This window comes from Cheilinus undulatus, linkage group 18, assembly GCF_018320785.1.
Source record: "Cheilinus undulatus linkage group 18, ASM1832078v1, whole genome shotgun sequence".
In the NCBI taxonomy this organism is placed as follows: Eukaryota; Metazoa; Chordata; class Actinopteri; order Labriformes; family Labridae; genus Cheilinus; species Cheilinus undulatus.
The window spans coordinates 18,753,510-18,775,142 of NC_054882.1; the positions used below are offsets into that span (position 1 = coordinate 18,753,510).

A 21,633-nucleotide genomic window follows, 5' to 3' on the forward strand; every position below is an offset into this window, starting at 1 on the left:
TACAAAAAGATTGCAAATGAGGCCCCAAAACAAAAGCATTTAATTACAGAGCAGAAAGAGTAAACATTTTCAGCAGTCAAGCTTTTGTCAGTGTCCGCAATTAAGAAATGTTTCTGCATAATTGGTGATTTTTGCATCCTTCCGTGCATAGAGGGGGAAAGAAAGTGAATTTTAAATGATTGCGTTTGGCATCTCGTACCAATTAGACTAAGCACTTATGAACAATCTAATTTAGCTTCTTTTATTTCTCTATTCCTTCTCAGGAATGTCACACAATATAACACTTGTTCCCCTTCCCCGTCTGGGATTATTTGGTGTTTCTGTGCTAATGGAGTCCGACCAGCAGTCGTTATTTCTACTGTTCTGTCAAAAAATTGCACCACATATTTAAAAGCAATATAATGGCTGATAACTGCAGTCTTTCCTCAGTATGTGTATGCGTGTGCGTGATAGTACTCCGGATTGTGCTGTGCCCCGCGGTCCCGTTACGACTGTGTGCGTGCCAGCAGAGCCCTCTCCTCCTCTCCCCTCTCAGCTGCTATTTTTGCCCTGTTCTTATGTAAGCCGCTCCTGATGCGCTGGAGACAGAGGCAGAGTACGGAGCTGGGATGGTGAGAGCATCCCCAGCGGACTCACATACATTCTCCCTGCACGTGCAAACACACACAGATTATATATACTAAGGGGAGGGAATGTGTGACATATGCAAACATACAAAGCAAAAAACTGCCAAGCAATGCTCTGCTGGCTGTCAGATGGTGACAGTACACATACGGAGGCAACCTTAAACCAACAGCAGAACTGTGTGTGCCTTGGCAACAGCAGTGTGCACGTGTGTGCGTGTATGACTGTAAGGTATACAGGCACATCATGTAGATTACTGCAGTAACTATCAGTGTCTTTTAAAAAAATCAGCTTTATCTCCTGATTTATTTTCGCTACACAAGCAGTGCTCTCTAACATGATCACTTCATGGTTCTGGGCATGTTGTCAGAGCACTGAGATTCTGGCCCTTTTCATGTTTATTTTTAGCTGCGAAGAAGAGCTTGTTCTACCGATGCATTCAAATAGTGGCGCCAGTAGTTAAATTTCCCCACATTTAAATCTGTAATTTGATATGATAGTGCTTGACTATGAAATACCCTCAGAAAATGATGCAAATACTATGCATTTAGAAAGTAACTTTTTTTCTATTTTTTTGTGTTGCAGCCTAATGCTACAGTCAAAAAATTTTTATTCATTTTTATTCTCATCAATCTACACTTAGTACCAGAGGTCACGTTAACCGAATATTCTCCATCATTGATGGATTTTTTGAAGGATGACGGATAATTTTGAAGGCTGTCCGTCATTTTGACGGACTGGAATGATGAGGATGAGCCTGCATTTCAGCGCACACACAGAGACAGATAGATCTTTTCCATTTTGCACACATGGACTATCAAGGAGGTTATTTAATCTATTAAAATACCTTGTAGCCAGTGGGCCCCCTCACTGACCCCGACAGTGTAAATTAGTGAAAGCGTGTTGGTCTCCGTGCTGACAGCGCACTGAGAGGCTAGTGCAGGTATCTCAGTACGTCACAGAGGGATACAGGTTGTCATGCAGAGTGTTAAGGCCTTTGCATAATGAATCTGTTTCATGTTGTTCCGATCATGTCTGCACACTGATGCCGAAATTGTGTTTTTTTGTTGTTCCGTTTTTTCAGAACAGGTTCGATTTTCTGCGAAATTTCATATCAGTCCAAGTCATTAAAATGGGTGATGATTCAAAACGGTTCTCGCTGCTTCCACCTCGCTTGCTCACCACTGCCCTCCCCTCTCTCTCTCACACCAAAACCTAACTTTAAACACCAAAGCTTGCTCATTTATTATGTGGATATCAACCATAGAAATTTCACAGAGAGATGGGTGATTGATGATTCAGATAAGTGCCTGTTGCTTTATTCTCTCTTGCTCACTCACCCCCGCCAAACCACTCTCCATCTCTCCCCCTCTCTCACACCAAAACCTCACTTTAAACACCAAAGTTTATGTGGATAGCAACCATAGAAATATAACAGATAAAGACATATGTCTGTAAACTACTCACAGGTCATAACAGAGACAAAACTAAAATGTTGTTCTCCATCTCTCCAACTTGTCTCAGCACTATGATGCATGAGCGTCTACTGTATGAATCTCTCTGTCAGGATGGATCCAGCTGGATTTTACAGAAGCAACAGAGACACAGGCCTGCAGTATGAAACAACTTGCCACATTCTACGAATTTTGCAGTGAGGGCAAACACAAACACACCTGACTCAGTGTGCAAGCTCCGAGAGCTTGACGTTTTTTCGGATTACGACTCCTGTGAAGCAGACAAAAATGAGCACAGCTCCATACTGCAGCCTTTAAACAACTTGTTATTAGCTATGGTTGTCAAACTACAACATCTTGTCATTAAAAATATCCTTAAAACTGTATGTGATATCTAAAGGGGTGCAGTTCATAGTTGCTTGCTTGAAGACAGGGATTGTTGCTCCATGTCACTGGGTAAAAATGACGAGGAGTAAACGCTGTGCTGCTGTGTTCATCTTTCTCTTAGTGCCATTTAAAAATGCGTTACCTCAAAGATTGTTCTTTAAATATAAGTTGGGAAAGGGGGCTTCATTAATTAAACGTTACTAATAAAGTCATTGAATTATATTATTTTACAGTTGTTACAGAGAAAATTAAAATGACGGATCGTAAAAATTGTATGACTGAATTTTTACAACCCTTTCTATCAAAATGACGGACAACAAAAAGTCCGGCGCAACCTCTGCTCAGTACCCCATCATGACAAAGTGAAAACAGAATTTTACAAAAATTTTGCAGATTAATTAAAACAAAAAACAAAAAACTGAAATATCATATTGACATAAGTATGCAGGACCTTTGCAAAAACCCAGCAAATTTCTCTCATGTGCAATGTTTCTTCACCTTTATCGGAGTCCACCTGTGGTAAAATAAATTGTTTGGACATGATTTGGAAAGGCACACAGCTCTCTACAGAGGACCTCACAGCTGACAATGTAGTCTATATCAGAAAACCTGTATCAAAAACCAAGCCATGAGGTTAAAAGAACTGCCTGCAGAGCTCAGAGACAGGATTGCTGTAAGGCAAAGGTCTAGGGAAGGCTACAAAAAAATTCTGCTGCACTGAAAGTTCCCAAGAACACAATGGCCTCCATAACTCTTAAATGGAAAAAGTTTTTCAAAACTAAGACTCTTCCAAGAGCTCATCGACAGGCCAAACTGAGCAATCGGGGAAAAAATCTGTAGTAAAAGAGGAGACCAAGAACCTGATGGTCCCTCTGACTGAGCTCCAGAGATCCTGTGTGGACAACCTTCTCCACACTGCAGATACTGTACTCAGGACGCACTCACAGGCAATCTGTACTGAGCCTGGGTCCAGTACTTTTGACCAGTGTGAAAACATTATTCCGCGCTTGAGCACGGCACACTTCTCTGGCCACGGCACGGAAGGATGAGGTAGGCCAAAGCACTGCCCGAAAGCAAATGAAGGAGCACCAATGCAGGAATGTGATGTAAGGTGAAGTGGACCTGACGTATACGCAAGACCTTTTGGGAAAAGAGGGATAATTTTAGAAAATACTGATTTGCAATGTTTACAAATAAAAATATCCCCAGTACACATTTTTGCTCTATGGGCTTATTAGGCTCCAGATTAGGTGCTCTGCTGAGGGATAAATTGCAGCAATAAACCTCTTACTCTCTCTCCTCACTGGACTCTGTGTTAATACACTGATCCCAGGTCAGGTGAAAGAAACCGTGTTAAGGAAATGATATCGTATAAATGGGTTGCTATTTTACAGCCTTAAACCAATGGTTCTCAAATGGTGTGGCAAGGCACACTGGCGGGCCTTAGGCCAAGTCTTGGTGTGCCATGGGAATATGTACAACCATACGTAATTATTACAACTATACATTAACTCAAGTTCAGTCAGGTCCACTTTGTCAAGAAACACATGATGTGTGAATAAAGGAGGAGCTGGGGTGGAGGAGGGTGGTAAAAAGCAGCTTGCAGCAAAGCGTAGCCAGGCTAGAGCAGTTTAAACACGGAAGCATGAGTGCAATAAGCAAATAGCATGCCAAGAAATGATCCGCTTGACTTCAGCTGATGAGGGCTTACATCAGATCAGCTCATCTCAGTTATATGGCAGCGCCTGACTCTGTGGCCTGCCTGAATTAACACTATATACTCAATTGATCTAAGGTGTGCCTTGGGAAAAAAGTTTGAAAACCACTGCCTTAAACAACAATACTTAAAGTATACTTATGGTGGGCCATCTAGACTTACAAATCCATCATCAGTGGATGGTCTGTGTGATGACGTTGGTGCGTGTATCCATGCTCAGGCCTGGATGGATTGAGCATTGTGAGTGTAGGCTAAAATGGGGACTGGGAAGGGAGGGAGGTCAATGGCTTTAGCACAGTACACATACAGATTGCATGGTGCACTCTCAGAATTATTTTACAGCATGTTAGTCTCTTATTATGTGAGAGTTGTTTAGTCAATGTTGGTGCCATATCTGCAGTTTGGTGATATTTTAACATAAATGAGGTTGTCAAAAGTAGAGGAGAATGAAAACTATGCACTGATAAATTGCCAAGGGGAGGGATGGAGAGCATCTGATGAAAATGAAAAAAACTTTAAAATAATTTTATGAATAACTATGGTATTGTTAAGTTCTCATGAGTGCCGAGAACCCTAAAATAAGTTCTTGTATTGGGTCTGGAAAAACGTGGTGTAAGTTATTTGTCTTTTTCTATCTTGGCCAAAATATCAGTTGTAAATATTGGAAGAAATTTTCCTATCTGCAGATGCCAAAATCTAATAATAATCCATCCTTTCTTTCCATCAAATTACATATATTTGATGGGAAACACCAATACTGTGATCTCTGCCTCAAATCAAGACTCAAAGCTAAAGATTGGATCTGTTATTGTTCTATTTTTGAGGGCGTAACTTTTTTTTTGTGGACTTTTCTTTTCTAAGCTCCTTTACTTAAAAATGTTTACATCTCCAACTCTACTCCCATCACGTTCTTATCTGTGGATGTTTATGTATTTCCATGCAAGGTGAAAAAGAAAACAAAAGAGCGTAAAACATGCTGAGCTGTGTCTAAAGAGAGCAAACAGACGCTTAAAATAAGACTTTTAAATTCTATAATATATACCGTCTCCGTAATCTGTCACATATAACTCAACCCCCACAACGTCTCACACGTGCCGCAATCTCCATAAATTAGGTCCGTCAGTGTGTAAGGGTGTAATAAGTGACACCTGGTAATGAGCAAGCCTTACTCAGCCAACCGGCACACAGGGAGGGGGTGGGGTTAGAGGTGCGGGGGGTTGCAGAGGTCAAAGATCAGAGGTCAAGGCCACCTCCCGTAGGGCTTGGCTTTCGCATCCTTAAATTGAGGGATGTGGTGACACAGGAAGGGACCTGGGGGTACCCCAACAGGGAATTGACGTGTGTCGCAGCCAGCTGGAGTGGCTGTATTATATAAAAGGAATATTCATGCTCAATTTAATTGAAGAAACTAACTGCTACCAGCATGACTTGGCAGGTGGAAGATGGATTGATTCTAGTCTGGTTTGTGATCTGACCTGATGTTTATTTATGCATGTGAGTTTGTGTGATAAGCAGTTTTTAGACTACATATAATAAGACAGAAATTAAATGTGGTGTGAATTTGGGTGGAAATGTTGTCATTTTGTTTTTTTGTCACAACAAAGCAGAAGAAATATCTTGCACAAAGAGTAAGGTTGTCATGATATCTGTTTTTAAACTTTGATATGTAAATCAAATCAAAATCAAGCACAATATAAAGACCTGCTTTGATACTACAGCAACAAAATACAAGTCCTATTCACTCAAGAATGGGTAATTTCTTGTTTTTCTTCTTCTTGTTTTGCCTGATTTAGACAGTGCGCAGGAGTTGCATGCAATTTTTGATTGACTCATCCTTCACCTATGCACTTATCTTATGAATCAGATACATGCATAGGTTAAAATAACAGATACTGTGTGTAAAAATACTGAATTATCAAAATTCTGATAATCATAAGGAAAAGATGCTACAGTATGTGCTGACAACAGCATGAATATCAGGAAGCCAACCAGTGGCAAATTCTCAGGGGGTGCACAGTGTTAAGATCCATTCTGGGTAGAGTTTCATAAAACACTAAAAATCATACATAATGCTGACCTGCCTCAGCAGTTTCTGACAATATTCTTAGGAAATGTAGATTTTCAGGCAAGGTGCACTGATGGTTATGCTTTCGCATTTTGATTTGAGCTTGTAAAAAAGACAAGTGGAAGCTGGTTACTTTTTGAATTTACAGTACCAAAAAGAAGTATTCACCCCTTGGATGTTTTACCCTTTCATGATTTTATAAATTAATCATGGTCGATATAATTTGTTTTTTGACTAGAAAATATGATAAAACCCTCTTTAATGTCAAAGGGAAACTGATTTCTACAAAGTAATGTCAATTAAATGAAAATATGTAAGATAAAATAAGTCACCTGAGTGCAGTGAATGTGTCTCAAGTAATTGTAGTAAAGCCACCTGTGTCTGGAAGCCCAAATCACTGGTCAATTAGTATTCCTGGCTACCATTACACCCCGAAGACAATAGAACACACAAAGCAATTCAGAGAAAACGTTATTGGAAAGTATAAGTCAGGGGATAGATACAAAAAAAACTTCAAAGGCAGTGAACATCCCCCAGAGTTTAGTTAAATCCATCATTAAGAAATTGAAGGAATATGGCACATGTGTAAATCTGCCTAGATCAGGCTGTCCTCACAAACTGAGTGACCATGCAAGAAGGAGACTAGTGAGGGAGGCCACCAAGACACCTATGACACCTATAACCAAAATAGGTCTGTTTGGCCATCAGACACCAAATACTGCACATCACCACAAACACACTCACTTCCCCACTGTGAAGAACAGTCATGGAAGCATCATGCTATGGGGATGCCTCTCAGCAGCAAGCCCTGGAAGTCTTGTAAAGAGGGCAAAATGAATGTAGCAAAATATAGTAAAATCCTAAAGGGAAATCCTATTCAGTCTGCAGGAGAACTACAGCTTAGGGGAGGATTTATTCTCCAGTAAGATAATGACCCGAAGTGAAAGCTACACAATAAATGGTTTTAAGACAACAAGGTGAATGTTCTGGAGTGGCAGAGTCAAAGCCCAGAATTCAATCAAAGAGAGAATTTGTGTCTGGACTTGAAAAGGGCTGTTCACGCCCGATCCCTGTGCAACCTGAGAGAGCTTGAGCAGTTTTGCTGAGAAGAATGGAGTTACATTTCATGCGTTTGTGTATGTGTGTATTTGTGTGTGCATATAATGCCTGTTCCCTGACACAGCATCAGCAGCCCACACTGTGAAAACTGCATGGCCTCAAAAGAAGAGAGGATGGAGGAACCAAGGGAAGGGGGAGAGGAAAAGAGATGGAAGAAACAAAGAGGAGGGGAAAAAGCCTTGGTTGTTAAGATGAAGGGCGGCGGAGGGTGGGGGAAGGAGGAGGAAGGGAAGACAAGGAAGAGATGGGAGGAAGGGGAATGGGGGGCAGGGAGGAGAGAGTGACTAAGAGATAAAAGTGGAGTGAGTGGATGCGAGTGTGTTTGTGCGATGAGCGGATGGCCTCAGGGAGCGGTCGACTCACTGTGCTGCTCTGCGGATCTGCTGACGGGCTCCAGGGCCGTTTGCTCGCTTGCCCTGCTGCTGCACTTGCTGCGAGGAGGACAGGGGTGTAGAGCGTGAGCAGGTTAGGCAGTCGAGGTGGGGTTAAATAGAAGTTGCAGAAGTCGTGGGGGGGGGGGTGAAGAGAAGACATGAGAGATCACAAAAAAGGGAGAAGGGCTGAGGTGACCTTTCATATCAGGTTGGTTTTGGAGCAAACGGGGCAAAAAAGGGAGCAAAACAAGAGTGAGACACTGTAAAAGTGGCAAAACAGATGCTTCAGGTAGATAAGAAGATGGGGCATATAGGGAAGGCCTCTTTTCTGCAACAAGGAAGTAACCAATAAAGGAACTGCCATGCCATTGGTGCAGCTGTCCACACTTCTCCATGCACGATACATTTGTGTGTGCTCTGCTCATCCGCATGCATGCATAAATGGAGTAAAGCAGGCTATGAGTAGGCATGATGAGCACTTGTGCATAATGTGAAGTGAACAGTATGCCTGTGTATGGAAATGTGTGCGCAATTGATCTGCAGAGTGTGAAAGAACAGCAAAATGTGTTTGCAAATCAACAACGATCATTCTAGATACAGCAAATCGTGGTTTAATGCCCTGAAGTTGAGGCAGCGCTGCTGTTGCCCTCTGACATGCACATGTCATTCTGGCTGCTGAGAGTTCATCTGAGCCCAAGTGTTTCCATACGCACGTATGTGGAGGTATGTTACCGAAGAGTTACTTCAACACAGATATAAGAAACTTATAATTTGGGAGCGTGTTGAATGGGGGGTCTTTATGCAACATCCCAGGGAAGCCAGCAGATTGAGACTAGCGTTGCTGAATATGGAAAGAGGGCACACAGCAAAGGCTGCTGGGAGTTTCTGATTGGCTGCTAATGTTGCTATCCAGGCTGGGATTGGTGGAGCTGACGCAGCCCGACATCACGTTGTCGGGACTAAACCCTTTTGAACTGAGGCAAAGCAGAGAGGCACAGATCTCAAAACACACACACATGAGCATGCACACTCAGAGACACACACCCACATATTAAAAGGAAGCATTGCATGAAACTGAATATGCATCTGTACATGATAGCTCCACATGCACTCCGACACAGAGAGCATATATATATATGTATACATATATAAACCAAGACATGCTCAGTGTTGATAGTGTCAGAAGGAAACAGAATTCCTAATGCTCCTGGGCTCGTCTCCATAAATGATGATCTCTGGTGACTCTGCACAGTTGAAAGGGAAAAGAGCAAACTTCCTTAATTTCTTCATTCTCTTTTAAGCCCGGCTCTAAGGTGGACAGAATAAATTGGAGTTTAAGCATGCGTGAAGGCACAGCCGACGGGCCCCTTTCCACCACTCCACGCCACATTTGTCAAATCAGAGGAGTTTCTGCTACATGTGAACTGAGGATTGGTGAGGAGAAACGTAAGGATTTCACATGAAAGTCAAAGGAAAATGTATATATGAGTTCATTCTTGGCCTGGTCTTAACTGTGACAAAATAAATAAATAAATATATATATATATATATATAAAAACACAAGTAGCGGAGTGCATAGTCAATGAGCTGCATGCTATTAATAAAACATGAGATGAGACAAGGCGGCGGTGAGTCAGGGGAAATGCATGACTACTCCTTTGGCCTCAGTGCCTTTGCCCCATGGCGTGTCGGCTTGACTCTGTTTGTGCCTTTGCCCGTAGTGAGACGTGTCTCTGCCCTCGGCTACGGAGAACAGGAGAAGAATCGCATCTGATGGTTCTTGGATGAACCTCGGTGCAGAGGAAGTCTGAAACATATACCTACATGAAGGTATGCTTTAGTTGGTGCAAAAGTGACTTAATATTTAATTTTGGTCAAACTGTACATGCATGACAAAGGCAGAAGAGATGACGCAGTTGATATCACTGAGTAAGTGTGGTTGCGCCTGTTTTAAGACTAATGTCCAAGCCCATGAATCTTTGATCCATGTCTTCCCAACTTGTCATCTCCCTCTCCCTACATTCAATATGAGTGAGCAGAGTACCTCTTTTCCTGTCCTCTCTCCCTCACACACATCCTCCCTGTGCCCTCCCGGTGCATTAATGTTCTTACATCACCTCCTCCAGTGAGCACAGAACAAGAGAGCAAAAAAGGACTGGGAGAGATGGAGTGATGAGTTATGGGGGGATGGGGTTCCTGTCGCCGCTTGGCGTGAAGGGGAAGCGGTTGGGGAAGAGACATGTGTCATTAAAGAGGAAAGGTGAGGGAAGAGGAGTCAGATGGTAGGAAGTTGAACATATGTGGCATAAATGTAACTGCTATATATCCTTGTTGAATCATTCCATGGTAAACCTTTACAGCAAAGTTTTCCTGGTGATTAAACACCCCTTCGACGTGCTGTTTTCCAAGTGAAAGTGAAAGAAAATCCCCTCTCAACCCAGAAATGATCACTGTTGCATCAGTCAAAAGCTCATATGTGAAGTGAATGACAAAAGCCTGGTTGACATTGGATGAAGAACGTGCCATGCACATGCTCAAACAGAAAGTTTCAGGGCTTGAACGTGCACCACACTGGTGTGTTTCTCCATGGATGGCTGGATCTCAGACACATTAACACTGTCTGGCGTTGACTTACACCCATGAGACCTACCTAACCCCCAACATCACAACGCACACGTCTGGGCAACATCCTTCTGCTCTAATACACCCTGTGCCCCTCGGGAAGGGTCTCATTTGAGGGCAACTTTTTGGGTTTGAGTGTGGGTTTGTGTGTTGCTACCTTGTGTAGGATCGTGATTCTCCCAGAAGGCTTTGAGCAGCTCCTCGAAGCTGATGTCATTTGGGGAGTAGACCACCCTCACCACCTCGGTGTGACCAGTCAGACCTTGAAAAAGAAACACAAAGTTGAATCAATAAAAGATTCAGGTGGATGACATTTTAGCTTCTGCTTGAATTATTGCTCACTACAGATCTAAAATCCTTTCTAACAAAGGCCAAGTTCCCATTGGTACTGGTTTATAGAATGTATGTATTCCTTTTTGTCATTATGCATTTATTCTCTTTTTTGGGGATGCATGATATTAGATTTTTGCCCATATCTGTTAAGCTGAAATAAAATAATTTTAGCTGATATTAATAATGATATTTAAATGTAGTTCAGACCAAAAAATATACAATTTAAAGTTTGAGGATGTATAAATGAACAAACTTCTAAGAAAGACTACTATCATGTGATGCCACCTCTGTCAGAACCAAAAATATACTCTTAAAACAAGCGGCAACCTCCGGTTCTGAAAAATGAAGCCAATGCTGAAAAGCAGAAAATTGCAATACGTCGAGTGTCCACTTGAGGCTGGCTGCAGGAACACCGGAAGTCCCATCTGGACACCTGTTGAAAAGCCGGTTTTTACACTAGAAATAAACTGGTTTACAGCCTGGTTCAAAAAACAAACGTGTCTGATTAGCTAATGTCTTCATGTGCTCTCACTGTAAGGAGGGTGAATTTTTTTGTACCACGATGATTCAGATAATATTTAGGAAAAACCACACTGCGGCCTGATTGGTGTGTCTCATTTGACTGACAGATAGCTCGACAGGCAGAAGCTACGTTTCTGTCAACCAGAATGCTAGCTAGCAAGCTGACAGGAAGTCGAGCTTAGTGGGTGGGCTGTTAGATTGATCCAAAGTTCGGTTCAGATGGTGATTTCAATATGGAAGCCGCCGTGGATTGGCTTCAAGAGCTGTTTGAGTCCGCCTATAGTAAGCAGACAGCTGACATCACACAGGATTTGTCCAGTTCTTTTTACAGTCTATGGTTTAAACTTTCAAAATAAACTTTCTGATTAAACTTCCAATAAGGCTCAGGACAACAGTCTGGATACCAAAAGTTATAAAATATTACCTGCAACAGCTGATTAAAAAACCTTTAATAGCGCAGAATAAAACAGTCTGTTTACAGGACAAAAGTTTGTCCTACATGAAAACACTTTAATGCAGCTAATGTAGCTAAAGCTAACAAAGCTAATGCTGCATTTGCTACAACTATACCCAATTTAGAAGTAGTTATGTGAACAGCGGCTTGCCAAAGCTAAGTTACCTATGTAAGCTATGTAGGAACAAAGCTATTCAGCTAGTGTGGCTAAAACCAATGAAGCTTATGCTTTGTTTGTTTAAGCTTGACCCATTTTAGAAGTAGTTACGGGAACGATGACTTGCTTAAGCTTTGTTAGCTTTAGCTACAGCTAATGTAGCTACATTGGCTCAAATATGTGGCTAGCATTGCTACTTACAGCTACCACAGTAAGGTAAGCAACTATTCTCCTAATATCCTATAAAACAGGGCTATACATTATTTAATCCCAGAATAGACCTGTAATCTTTTATTCTGTTTAATTTCTTAAATGTTGCTTAGTTTTCAATTTCTTCAATGCGTTTTTTCAGGAGTGTAAAAGCCAGACTTTAACTTCTGACAGAAGCAGCGTCTCACGGTAGTGGTATGCAAGAGGGGGGTCTGAGATCTGTGGTCTGAAGCCAGACCTCTCTCCAAATTTAAATCAGACAATAATGTGTAAGGAATGATGATGAATAAAGGAAAAGACTGATGTAGGCTTGTTAGTCCAGCCTAAAACTCAACTTATTGGCTCGTACAGTCAATACAAAAAGAAATACAAAAAAGCAAAAACTTTGTCAAAATGAAAGATTTCTACGAATCAATGCAAATTAAATAATATATAATGTAAAAAAAAAAAAAAAGAATAAATATTCACTCATTCATGTCAGTATTTAGTAGATGCAACTTTGGCTCCAATCACAGCACTGAGTCAGTGTGAATAGGTCTCAGTCAGGCTTGCACATCAGGACACTGCGACTTTACTCCATTCTTCTCTGCAAAACTGCTCAAGCTCTCTCAACTTGCACAGGGATCAGCGTGAACAACCCTTTCAAGTCCAGCCACAAATTTTCTATTTGATTGCGGTTTGGGCTTCGACTTGGCCACTCCAGAGCATTCACCTTGTTGTCTTTAAACCATTTCTGCTCTGGGTCACTGTCTTGCTGGAGAATAAATCTTCCCAAGCCATAGTTCTCCTGCAGACTGAATAAGATTGTCCTCCAGAACTTTTCTAGATTTTACTGCATTCATTTTACCCTCTACCTTTAAAAGCCTTCTGGGGCCAGCAGCCAAGAAGAATTCCCACAGCATGATGCTGCCACTCCCTAGCTTCACAGTGGGGATGGTGTGTTTGTGGTGAGGAATCCTGGCAACAGTTTTTTGTAGAGTTTCTCCATCTCAGCTGCTGGGGCGTGTAACTCTCATCACTATAAACTCTCCATGCAGCACATCAGCTTTATGCTCTATAATGAAACCCGTGTTAAACTGCACCGTCTCTATTAAATAAAATTCTATTCAATTCACATTTCCCAGTATTTCTCATGTTACCATTAAATTGTTGAACATAAATAACTGAAACCCATAATGTCTGAACACCTTGTCAAAATAAGAAAAAATGAGCAAAAAATTGGACAGGGAAGAAGGATTATGAATAGCATCTTTGTGAGTGTGTTGTATGTGTCATTGAGTTCATGCGCCAGGGGTAGAAGATACTCAGGTTGAATCCACACAGAGCTTTGTTATTGCTCATGGCACAATGGGAGAAAGAGAGAGAGTGACAGAGAGAGATACAGACAAAGTGTGTGTGTTAGAGAAAGAGGAGGAGAGAGAAGGCACAGTAAAGGATGGAGCTTATGTTGAAAGTTGCCAAAAGCACACAGACACCTGCTACTGTCTGCAGCTGCCAGGACCCCAAAGCTTCAACATGTTGCCTGCAGGCATTCTCAAACTTGGGCGTGCTTTAGGTCTCACACACAGGCTCATGCACGCACACGGCAGAAAACATATAATCACATACCTCATCGCAAACATGTCCCTGGGTTCATTGTAAATACAGAAGTTTAGTCTGCAGAGGATTGTGTCAACAGTAGCCATTCTCGCGTTCACACATTAAATATAACACTCACACAGGTGATGCATGATGAAAGTGCACTGCGGACAATAGAAGGAGGGCTGCCAAATTTATGCATCTGGCCAGAGACCCACTTTCTGCCTCTAAATGAAGCCCAGAGGATCCTCTCATGCCAAATAAACATGGAAGACTTCACCTGTTTAAACAGTTGTTGGCTCCATCCACAGCAGGCATAGTTTCAGGTGGATGGTAACAGTTTGCCGTGAAATCCTGACATAGATACTCAGTATCAGGCTTAACTTGGAACAACGATTACAAGATTTGTGCCTGTTTAACTTTTTCAAATTTGAACACATGACCCCAGTTTAAAAAGAACAGTTATTGATCTACTTGAGGAGGGTAATCTTCCTTCAGATTTGAATTTTAAGGGATATGGTCATCAATGAAATCACCAATTAAGACACTATAAAATATGCTTTGAGGAAAAAAAATTAGTAAAAGGATATGCAACACTCAGTAATGTTTCTTCAATCCTCAAATAGGAATTGGCCTTATTGCAGGATATTAAAAAATAGCTACAGTATTGCTTTAGTTACCAGCTTGAAGACGGAGCTGTGCAATACGTGTATATTCATAATACCCACCAGCAGCACCACTGCCAGCGTGTAAAGATGTTTTAAATGTGATAAATGAAATCCTGCTAAAGATGTTGGGCAATTTGACAAAAGGCAAACGCACATGTGTATACCAGCACAGAGTGTGCCTGCCACGGCCTGGCACGGTACTCGTTCTTCTCTTAAGTCAAACTGCTAAACGTGCACCCTGGTTGTACTGTGATCCACAGCAATGGGACTTTAGAAATATGGTAATTTAGATCAGTTAAATACCAGGCTGACATGGTTTGATGAGCTTGGTGTGGAAGAACCTGACAGAGCTGTGATGTGAACCCCATCAAGCACCTTTGGGATGAACTCGAATGAAGATTGCAACCCAGGCCTTCTCATCCAACATCAGTGCCTGAGTAATAAAGGCTCTACAGAATGAATGGGAACAAATTCCCATAAAACCACTCCAAAATCCAAGAGTTGTGACTGTTGTCATAAAGAGTATCAACATATGGCATAATAATATGTGCTCAGTTATTTTTAAGATGTCAAAAATCCCTGATGCTGAAATATGTCAAAAACAAATAACAATGGTTGTGTGTAACAAGTTGCTTGAAAAACCAAACTGGTAAAAATATTTTGTCTGAGGGGCAAAAAGACAGTTTTAGCAAGTATATGTTGGACATTGATGAATTGCTTGAGCATATACTCTTGTCATGCACCGATGGTGCTTTCATACTGCAAAATTCATGTCATAACAGCTTAATAAGTCAAAATAAAAAAAGGACTTGAAAACATTACTTAAATAAAGACAAAATTGGATGTACCAGTAGATGGCATGGAGGTGGTGAAAAGCTTGCTTAAACCCTCAAGTCTTACTTGAACCTAATCACCTGGTGAGCCTCCACTTTCGGGTGTTTTAAACAAGGTTGGCAAGGACAACTCCAGGACAGAAGGCAGTGCATCACAATACCCAAAATCTCATCACATTTAAACACTCTGGCTTCGGTCTGAGCCAGCAATGTTGGGTTGTTGGGAAGCATTAATGATGCAAAAAGATCAACATAAATGTTAAAGAGAAAGCGTGTTATTTGTCAATGTGTGCATCTACAAAAAGGAGAATTAAAGCTAGTGTATGCAAACGCTCACAGGATGGTTGATCCATCAAACCTGGCTGTAGAGTTTGCTCAAACTCTGATTAACGCGCAGTGGGGAAAGTTTGTATACTGATGCTTCTGACACAGTTAAATTCTCTAGTTATTGATCTTTATTGACAGATCCCTGTCATCTTAAATATAAAAGCCAACAGTTTTATTTTACAATTGCTTCATGAGCCATACCCTTGTTTTTCAAGATACATTTATCTAAACCCTGCTTTATTTCATAAGCGCCATCTTACCTCCATTCACTTGGAGTGCAGATGACTGAACTGTATCCAAACTTGTCTTGTCTTCATCATACATACGGATTTATTGTAAAATTAGGCAAAGTGTAAATATCATCATTATCAGCCATAGTGCAAGCTGAGTTTTCCATCATAAAAATTTAAATGCTTTAGATCACTTCTCTTGAATCATATTCTAAAATATGATTGATGTGGGCACCCTGACATTTATTAGCATAATAGTGATGCTTATGTAATGATAAATGGTGGATGTTTTGGCTCTTTAGGGTGGAAGCATAGATGCAGAATGCACCTGCAACTTGGTGTAAGTCTGTTTTTCCTTTTGTTTGTGTGACTTCTTCAAACAATATGTTGTCAAAGTGCCATTTCATTCAAAAGCAACTGATTTTTTGAGCCATAAAGTTTATTTTGGCCTTACTGCAGTTGCCACCTGAAGCTTATTTTAATGCATTTTCATTCATGAATTGCTTTGCATTGACCATTTATGGCTGAATCTAAGCATGCAGATGGAGGAACACAAGGATGATCTGGGTTCAAGCATTTCCAGGTGGACTGCAGTTTCTAAAAAGGTGTGCATGCCTGGCTGATAAGTCTGAATTATTTTGCATTTTAGGTGTTTTTGTATGCTTACATGTTAATCACTTTTTCTGTGCTGTTTTATACACGAGACCCAGACAATGAAAGCAGATTCAGAACTGGGAAAAAACTGCCTCGGCTTCACCATGAATTCTCCCACTTCTCCAACATGAAGTAGGTTAAAGGTGATGCAGACCAGCTCTAATAAAGCCAACATAGATAGTTTTGCTGAAGTACACTTCAGCAGGATGGATTAAATAACCTCAAAAATCGACAGGCAGTCCTGATCTTTTATTGTTTAATTGTCCTATGCAGGCGAATGCATTAAAACTGGACCTTATGAGGAGTGTCCTTGTCCGGAAAAATAGAAGCACTGGTTGCTTGCTCAAGCAGTTTTTCAGATTTATTTTTCAGACTTTATGCCTTTACGTAGATAGGACAGTGGACAGAGAGGGAAACTGGAGAAAGAGCAAAAGAGAGGGGAATGACGTGCAGGAAAGGAGTCACTATGAACCTGGGCTGAATGCTTTGAGGTCAACAGCTCTTTACATGGGGTGCACAAACATATCAGCAAATATTTAAAATGCATATTTTCTTTTCAAGCTGCATCTTCTGGTGGGATTGATAAAGCCTTAGCTAAGGGAGAAGTCAGCATATTGAGCAGTCCCATTTTTTAACCACTTTTCTTTATTTCCAAGCAGTATTACAATATAAGGCCTCTTCACTTGTGCATAGCAGAAAATGCTGTTTTGAAAATCGTTTCTGAAATAATCATGATAGTCACTTTGTTATACATTACAAACTTTTTACCTACTCTGTCTTATAGGAATAAGGATTGTTGATCCTGTAAAAAAGCAAAAGAAAAACCCCATTACAAAAAAACTTGAAACAACGTGTAAAAATGTAAATAAAAAAATGGATGTTGATTGTGAAAACCCATGCGTGATTAAAGGAGCAAAAGAAAACATTCAATACCAAGGCTGACAATGTTCATTGTTTTTGAAAAACGGTTTGACCAAAAAATCCACAAAGTCATTGAAATGTTGCATTGAGAAACATATTTTCATAAATTGCTGCAACATTTTCAAGCCCAGTATTAACTAGGTGGTTTATCTCTCCCTATCCTTACTTAAAATAGACTCATCCTCTCTGGAATGCTCTTTTTTGAGGAAAACATGTTACTTACCTGTTGCCAGTTAGCTTTATTTATTGCAAAAAGTTGCACTGAATGTCTTCTTTTAGCATTGCATCACTTTTCTAGTCTTCAGTTCCCACTGTTTTTTTGAAAGTATTGATGCCATAAATTCAAAATGGGCATATATGCATGTCAGCTGCTCTGCCATAAAGCCCAGATTGTTGGAGGAAGGCAGTGATTGTTGTCCTTCTGGAATCCATCCCCACACAGGATCTCTGGAGTAACCATCAGGTACTTGGTCTCCTCTCTCACAAAGGTCCTTCTCCCCCTGTTGCTCAGTTTGACCCGGCGACCAGCTCTGGAAAGAGTCCTGGTTGTGCCAAGTTCTTCCATTTGAGAATTATGGAGGCCACTGTGCTCTTGGGAACCTTCAGTGCAGCAGACATTTTTGTAGCCTTCCCCAAATCTGTGCCTTGCAACAATCCTGTCACTGAAAGGACAGTTCCTTTGACCTCATATCTTGGGTTTTTGCTCTGATATGCATTGTCAGCTGTGAGGCCTTCTATAGAGAGGTGTGTGCCTTTCCAAATCATGCTCAATCAAATTAATTTACCACCAGTGAGCCTGACCTGAACTTCAAGACTTTTTGCAAAGGGTCTGAATACTTATGTCAATGTGATATTTCTGATTTTTTTTATCAAAAATTCTGTTATCACTTTGTCATTATGGGGTACTGAGTATAGATCAATGAGAATGTTTTTTTTTACTGTGGCATCAGGCTGCAACATAGCAAAATTAACAAAAGTGAAGGTGATCAGAATACTTTGTATATATATCTATATAGATAATTTTCTCAGTTTCAAGGTTTGACATTCTGTACCATTTTCAATTATATATGTGGTTTTAAAAATCATCACATTCTATTTTTTTACATTTTACACAGTGCTCCAACTTTTCTGGAATCAGGGCTGCATAAAGGGTTACTGCTTCAGCTCCTGATTCTGGACTCCAAGTGCATCACAAATGAGACTATGCTGTGAATTAGTCAAGCTAAAACATGCCGATTGATAACAACATCTTCTATCAATCTCTCAGCTGTCTGCATCATCTGTCGTCTCAAGACTAATTTGACTGCACCTCAACCTCCCATTTCTGTCTGTCAGGCCATGCACCGATCCGCCTGTCCTTCCATCCTTTCCTGGCTCAGCTGACAGTTCAATCATCCCCTTCTTCCTGTCCGTCCGTCTGTCTGTCCGTCCAGCTGTCTGTCCTGCCCTGGCTGTGTTGACAGCTCCTTGGTCTCATGCCGTCGCAGTGTACTGCTCCGTCATGGCCACTGGAGCGACGCCTGCACTCTCTCAGCCGATGGACAGGCAACCATTCTTTCTCACACTTTTTTTTCCCCGACAATTTTCTTTCTCCTCGAAAAGTTTATTTTAGCCATTTTGCCCTCCCTGGCTGCAGCTTTCAATCTCTCATTTTCTGTCATCTGTCTCCAACTCCATCCTCCTCTTATAGCTGACCAACGTGTTGCTGGGAAGCTGACAGAAAGAGAGGCTTGGAGACGCATAGGAAACATAAAATCCCTTTAAGGGCTCTGCTCAGAAAGTCTGCCAACCAAACCCAAACACTTTCCCTCCTCTGCATGTCCCCTGTGCTGTGTCTGCACCTAGACTCCAAACCCGCCTGTAATGATGCTCCTTTCAAAAGAGAAAGAGCCAAAAAACTAACGGCTCACGACTCCCAAAACCCAGGAGAGGAGTGCAACATAGATCTAGAGGGCTTCATTGGAATTATGCATTAATGCCCTACATTAGTATATTTGATGCAGAAAACAAAAAGATATAGCCAAAAAAATACACCAAAAAATTTGAAGACTTTCACAGAAATTGCAACGAATTCTAGCTTTTTATCGGCAACATCATGTTTGCCAAATCATCAGCAAATTTGTGCTGCTTCATACACACTAACCTCTGTTTGCAAAAAAAAAAAAAAAAAACGCCGCAGTACAGCACAGTACAGAGCCCAATCCTTACAAGTAGGTCATGGGGGGGCGGGGACGGGAGGGGGGGGGGGGGCAGCCCATCTGGAGCGGTGCATTCTGAGTAGTTGACTGCAGATGAAGGGAAGGCGGCAAGAGGATGAGAGCGCTGTACTTAAAACGCCCTCTCCAAAAAAATGTATCTTTTTCTTCTTCTCTTTGCTTTTTTTTTTTTTTGCTCTCTTGAACCCAGACTGATCTGACGGAGAAATGTCCTGCCAACCTGCCTCACCTCCGCACGGGGACGGGCACGATCAGGTAACATATATCAAAGTGCAGTGCATGTGTGTTTGGTGCACGGTGCGTTTACCTGTGCAGACCTCTTCATAAAAGGGGTTTGGTGTGAAGCCTCCAGCGTAGCCCACCTGTGTGGAGAAGACTCCTGGAAGCTTCCAGAAAAGTTTCTCCACTCCCCAGAAACAGCCCATACCTGCAAATAAAGACAGCATGCAAATAAACACACACAAACCTGCACACACACACACACACGTAGCATTAGCGCTTCTGTGCTATGATAGCATCCACAGAGAGGCCAACACCTCCCCAAAATGTGTCAATAACCACAAACTGCTATTACTAAATTCCATATTGGGCTGAATCTGATTACAAAAATGTGTGATCGTGCAGTCTCACCAAACATGATGGTCTCCATGCCGTCTGGAAAAGGCTCCAGAGTGGGATTCCCATTGACTGCATGCTTGTCTGTAAATAAAAACAGTGCATAAATGTTAATTTAGATAATAAAACAATGTTCCAACAGCACAAATATCAGTTTAAGAGTAAAAGAGGCCCATTAGTCAACCCAACTGGGGCTCATAGGTCTGCACGTTGTCACAGGCTGACCCGGGCCAGCGGATCAGAGGCGAAGGCCTCTGTACTGGAAGACATTTAAGAGATTACACGGCTTTGACCGCCATTCTATCCCTGCTGTCCTCTCCTCAGTACCCACAATTACACACAATCACGCAGTTATTTTCTGATCTCTCTTTTACTCTACTGCTTTTCTTTGAAAGTGAGTGTATTAAGTGCAAGGCTTGGCACCAACGGTTGCCACAAAGCAAACAACCAAAGACACTTTGGGGGCACACACTTGTATAACCTCACTAGCAGGCCTAATCTTCTGCTTGGTAAAAATACCTCATAAGTAAAACAAACTGGAGTACTGAGAGGTGGCGGGGGGAGGAGGGGGGGGGTGGGGTGGTGGATGGCACTCTACTGCCAACTGCGCTGCGTGGAATTAGAGTGCTAAAAAGGAAGTGTGTGTCTGTATGTGTATCCCCACAGATGTGTGAGGAGGATTAGGGTTTAAGAAGACTGAGGTGACTTAGCGTGCAAATCTCCACTAAGCAAGGCTGGTTTGTACTGCAACCACTAATATTAGTCTACAGATAAACAGGCCACAGGGTACACTAAGGGCTTAGGCACATACCATTAATGGATGCTTGCACTAGGTTCAATGTGTAAATGCTCTCTGGCTGTAAGGGATGTGAACTGTAGCAAACCTCAAACCTTAAGCTGACTTAATTGTTTCCTTCTGTGTTACATGATTGTGAACTTTGACAAACACCCCACTGATGAATGTAAAAATAAATTGTACAAAAGATGTTCAGAGAAATGGTGCCTGAAAAAGAAAAAAATATATAGGTTGATACTTTTTTTTGTTTTACATATTAAAAGATCTCTCTGGGCCATTGAATGTTTTATTGATGGGACATTATAGAGTCAAACACACAGGGGGTATTAATTAGGACTGAACAATTACCTAAATACCCAATATTGCAATTGCAATTTAATATGTGATTATTAATAGGTCCCTCAACTTATGCATTTTTCAACAAATTCAAGCAATTAATCATTCTATATTATAACCTATATTCAGTCAGGAGGACTCATACATTTAACATTTTATTGGTTGGAGAAGGCTCTGTTCTAAAGATGCTCCCTGGGTAAGTCGAGCAGCTGCTTTGACATTACAGGGCGTGAATGGCTAAAAAAAGAAAACCCATATGGATGGATACATAAATGTCAATGTGTATTAAAAACAATGAAATTAGTTCAGTAGCATGAATCTGAGTATGATTCATAGCTTAAAGCTATAAAGGAGGCAGCTGGGGTGGAGGAGATGAAGCTGGTTATGTGCTTATCGCAGCTGGGGGTATGACGTCCGTGAA

The 21,633-nt window shown here is 41.4% G+C and overlaps 1 protein-coding gene across 1 annotated transcript in view; it reads right to left on the reverse strand.

The window, feature by feature from the left end:
• The window catches only part of si:ch1073-358c10.1 (peptide methionine sulfoxide reductase MsrA), a 68,031-nt gene that overhangs the window by 29,570 nt on the left and 16,828 nt on the right, over positions 1 to 21,633 (reverse strand). The window contains 3 exon segments of the mRNA XM_041812171.1: positions 10,520 to 10,624; positions 19,773 to 19,892; positions 20,096 to 20,164. Coding sequence (XP_041668105.1) covers positions 10,520 to 10,624; positions 19,773 to 19,892; positions 20,096 to 20,164 — 294 coding nt within the window.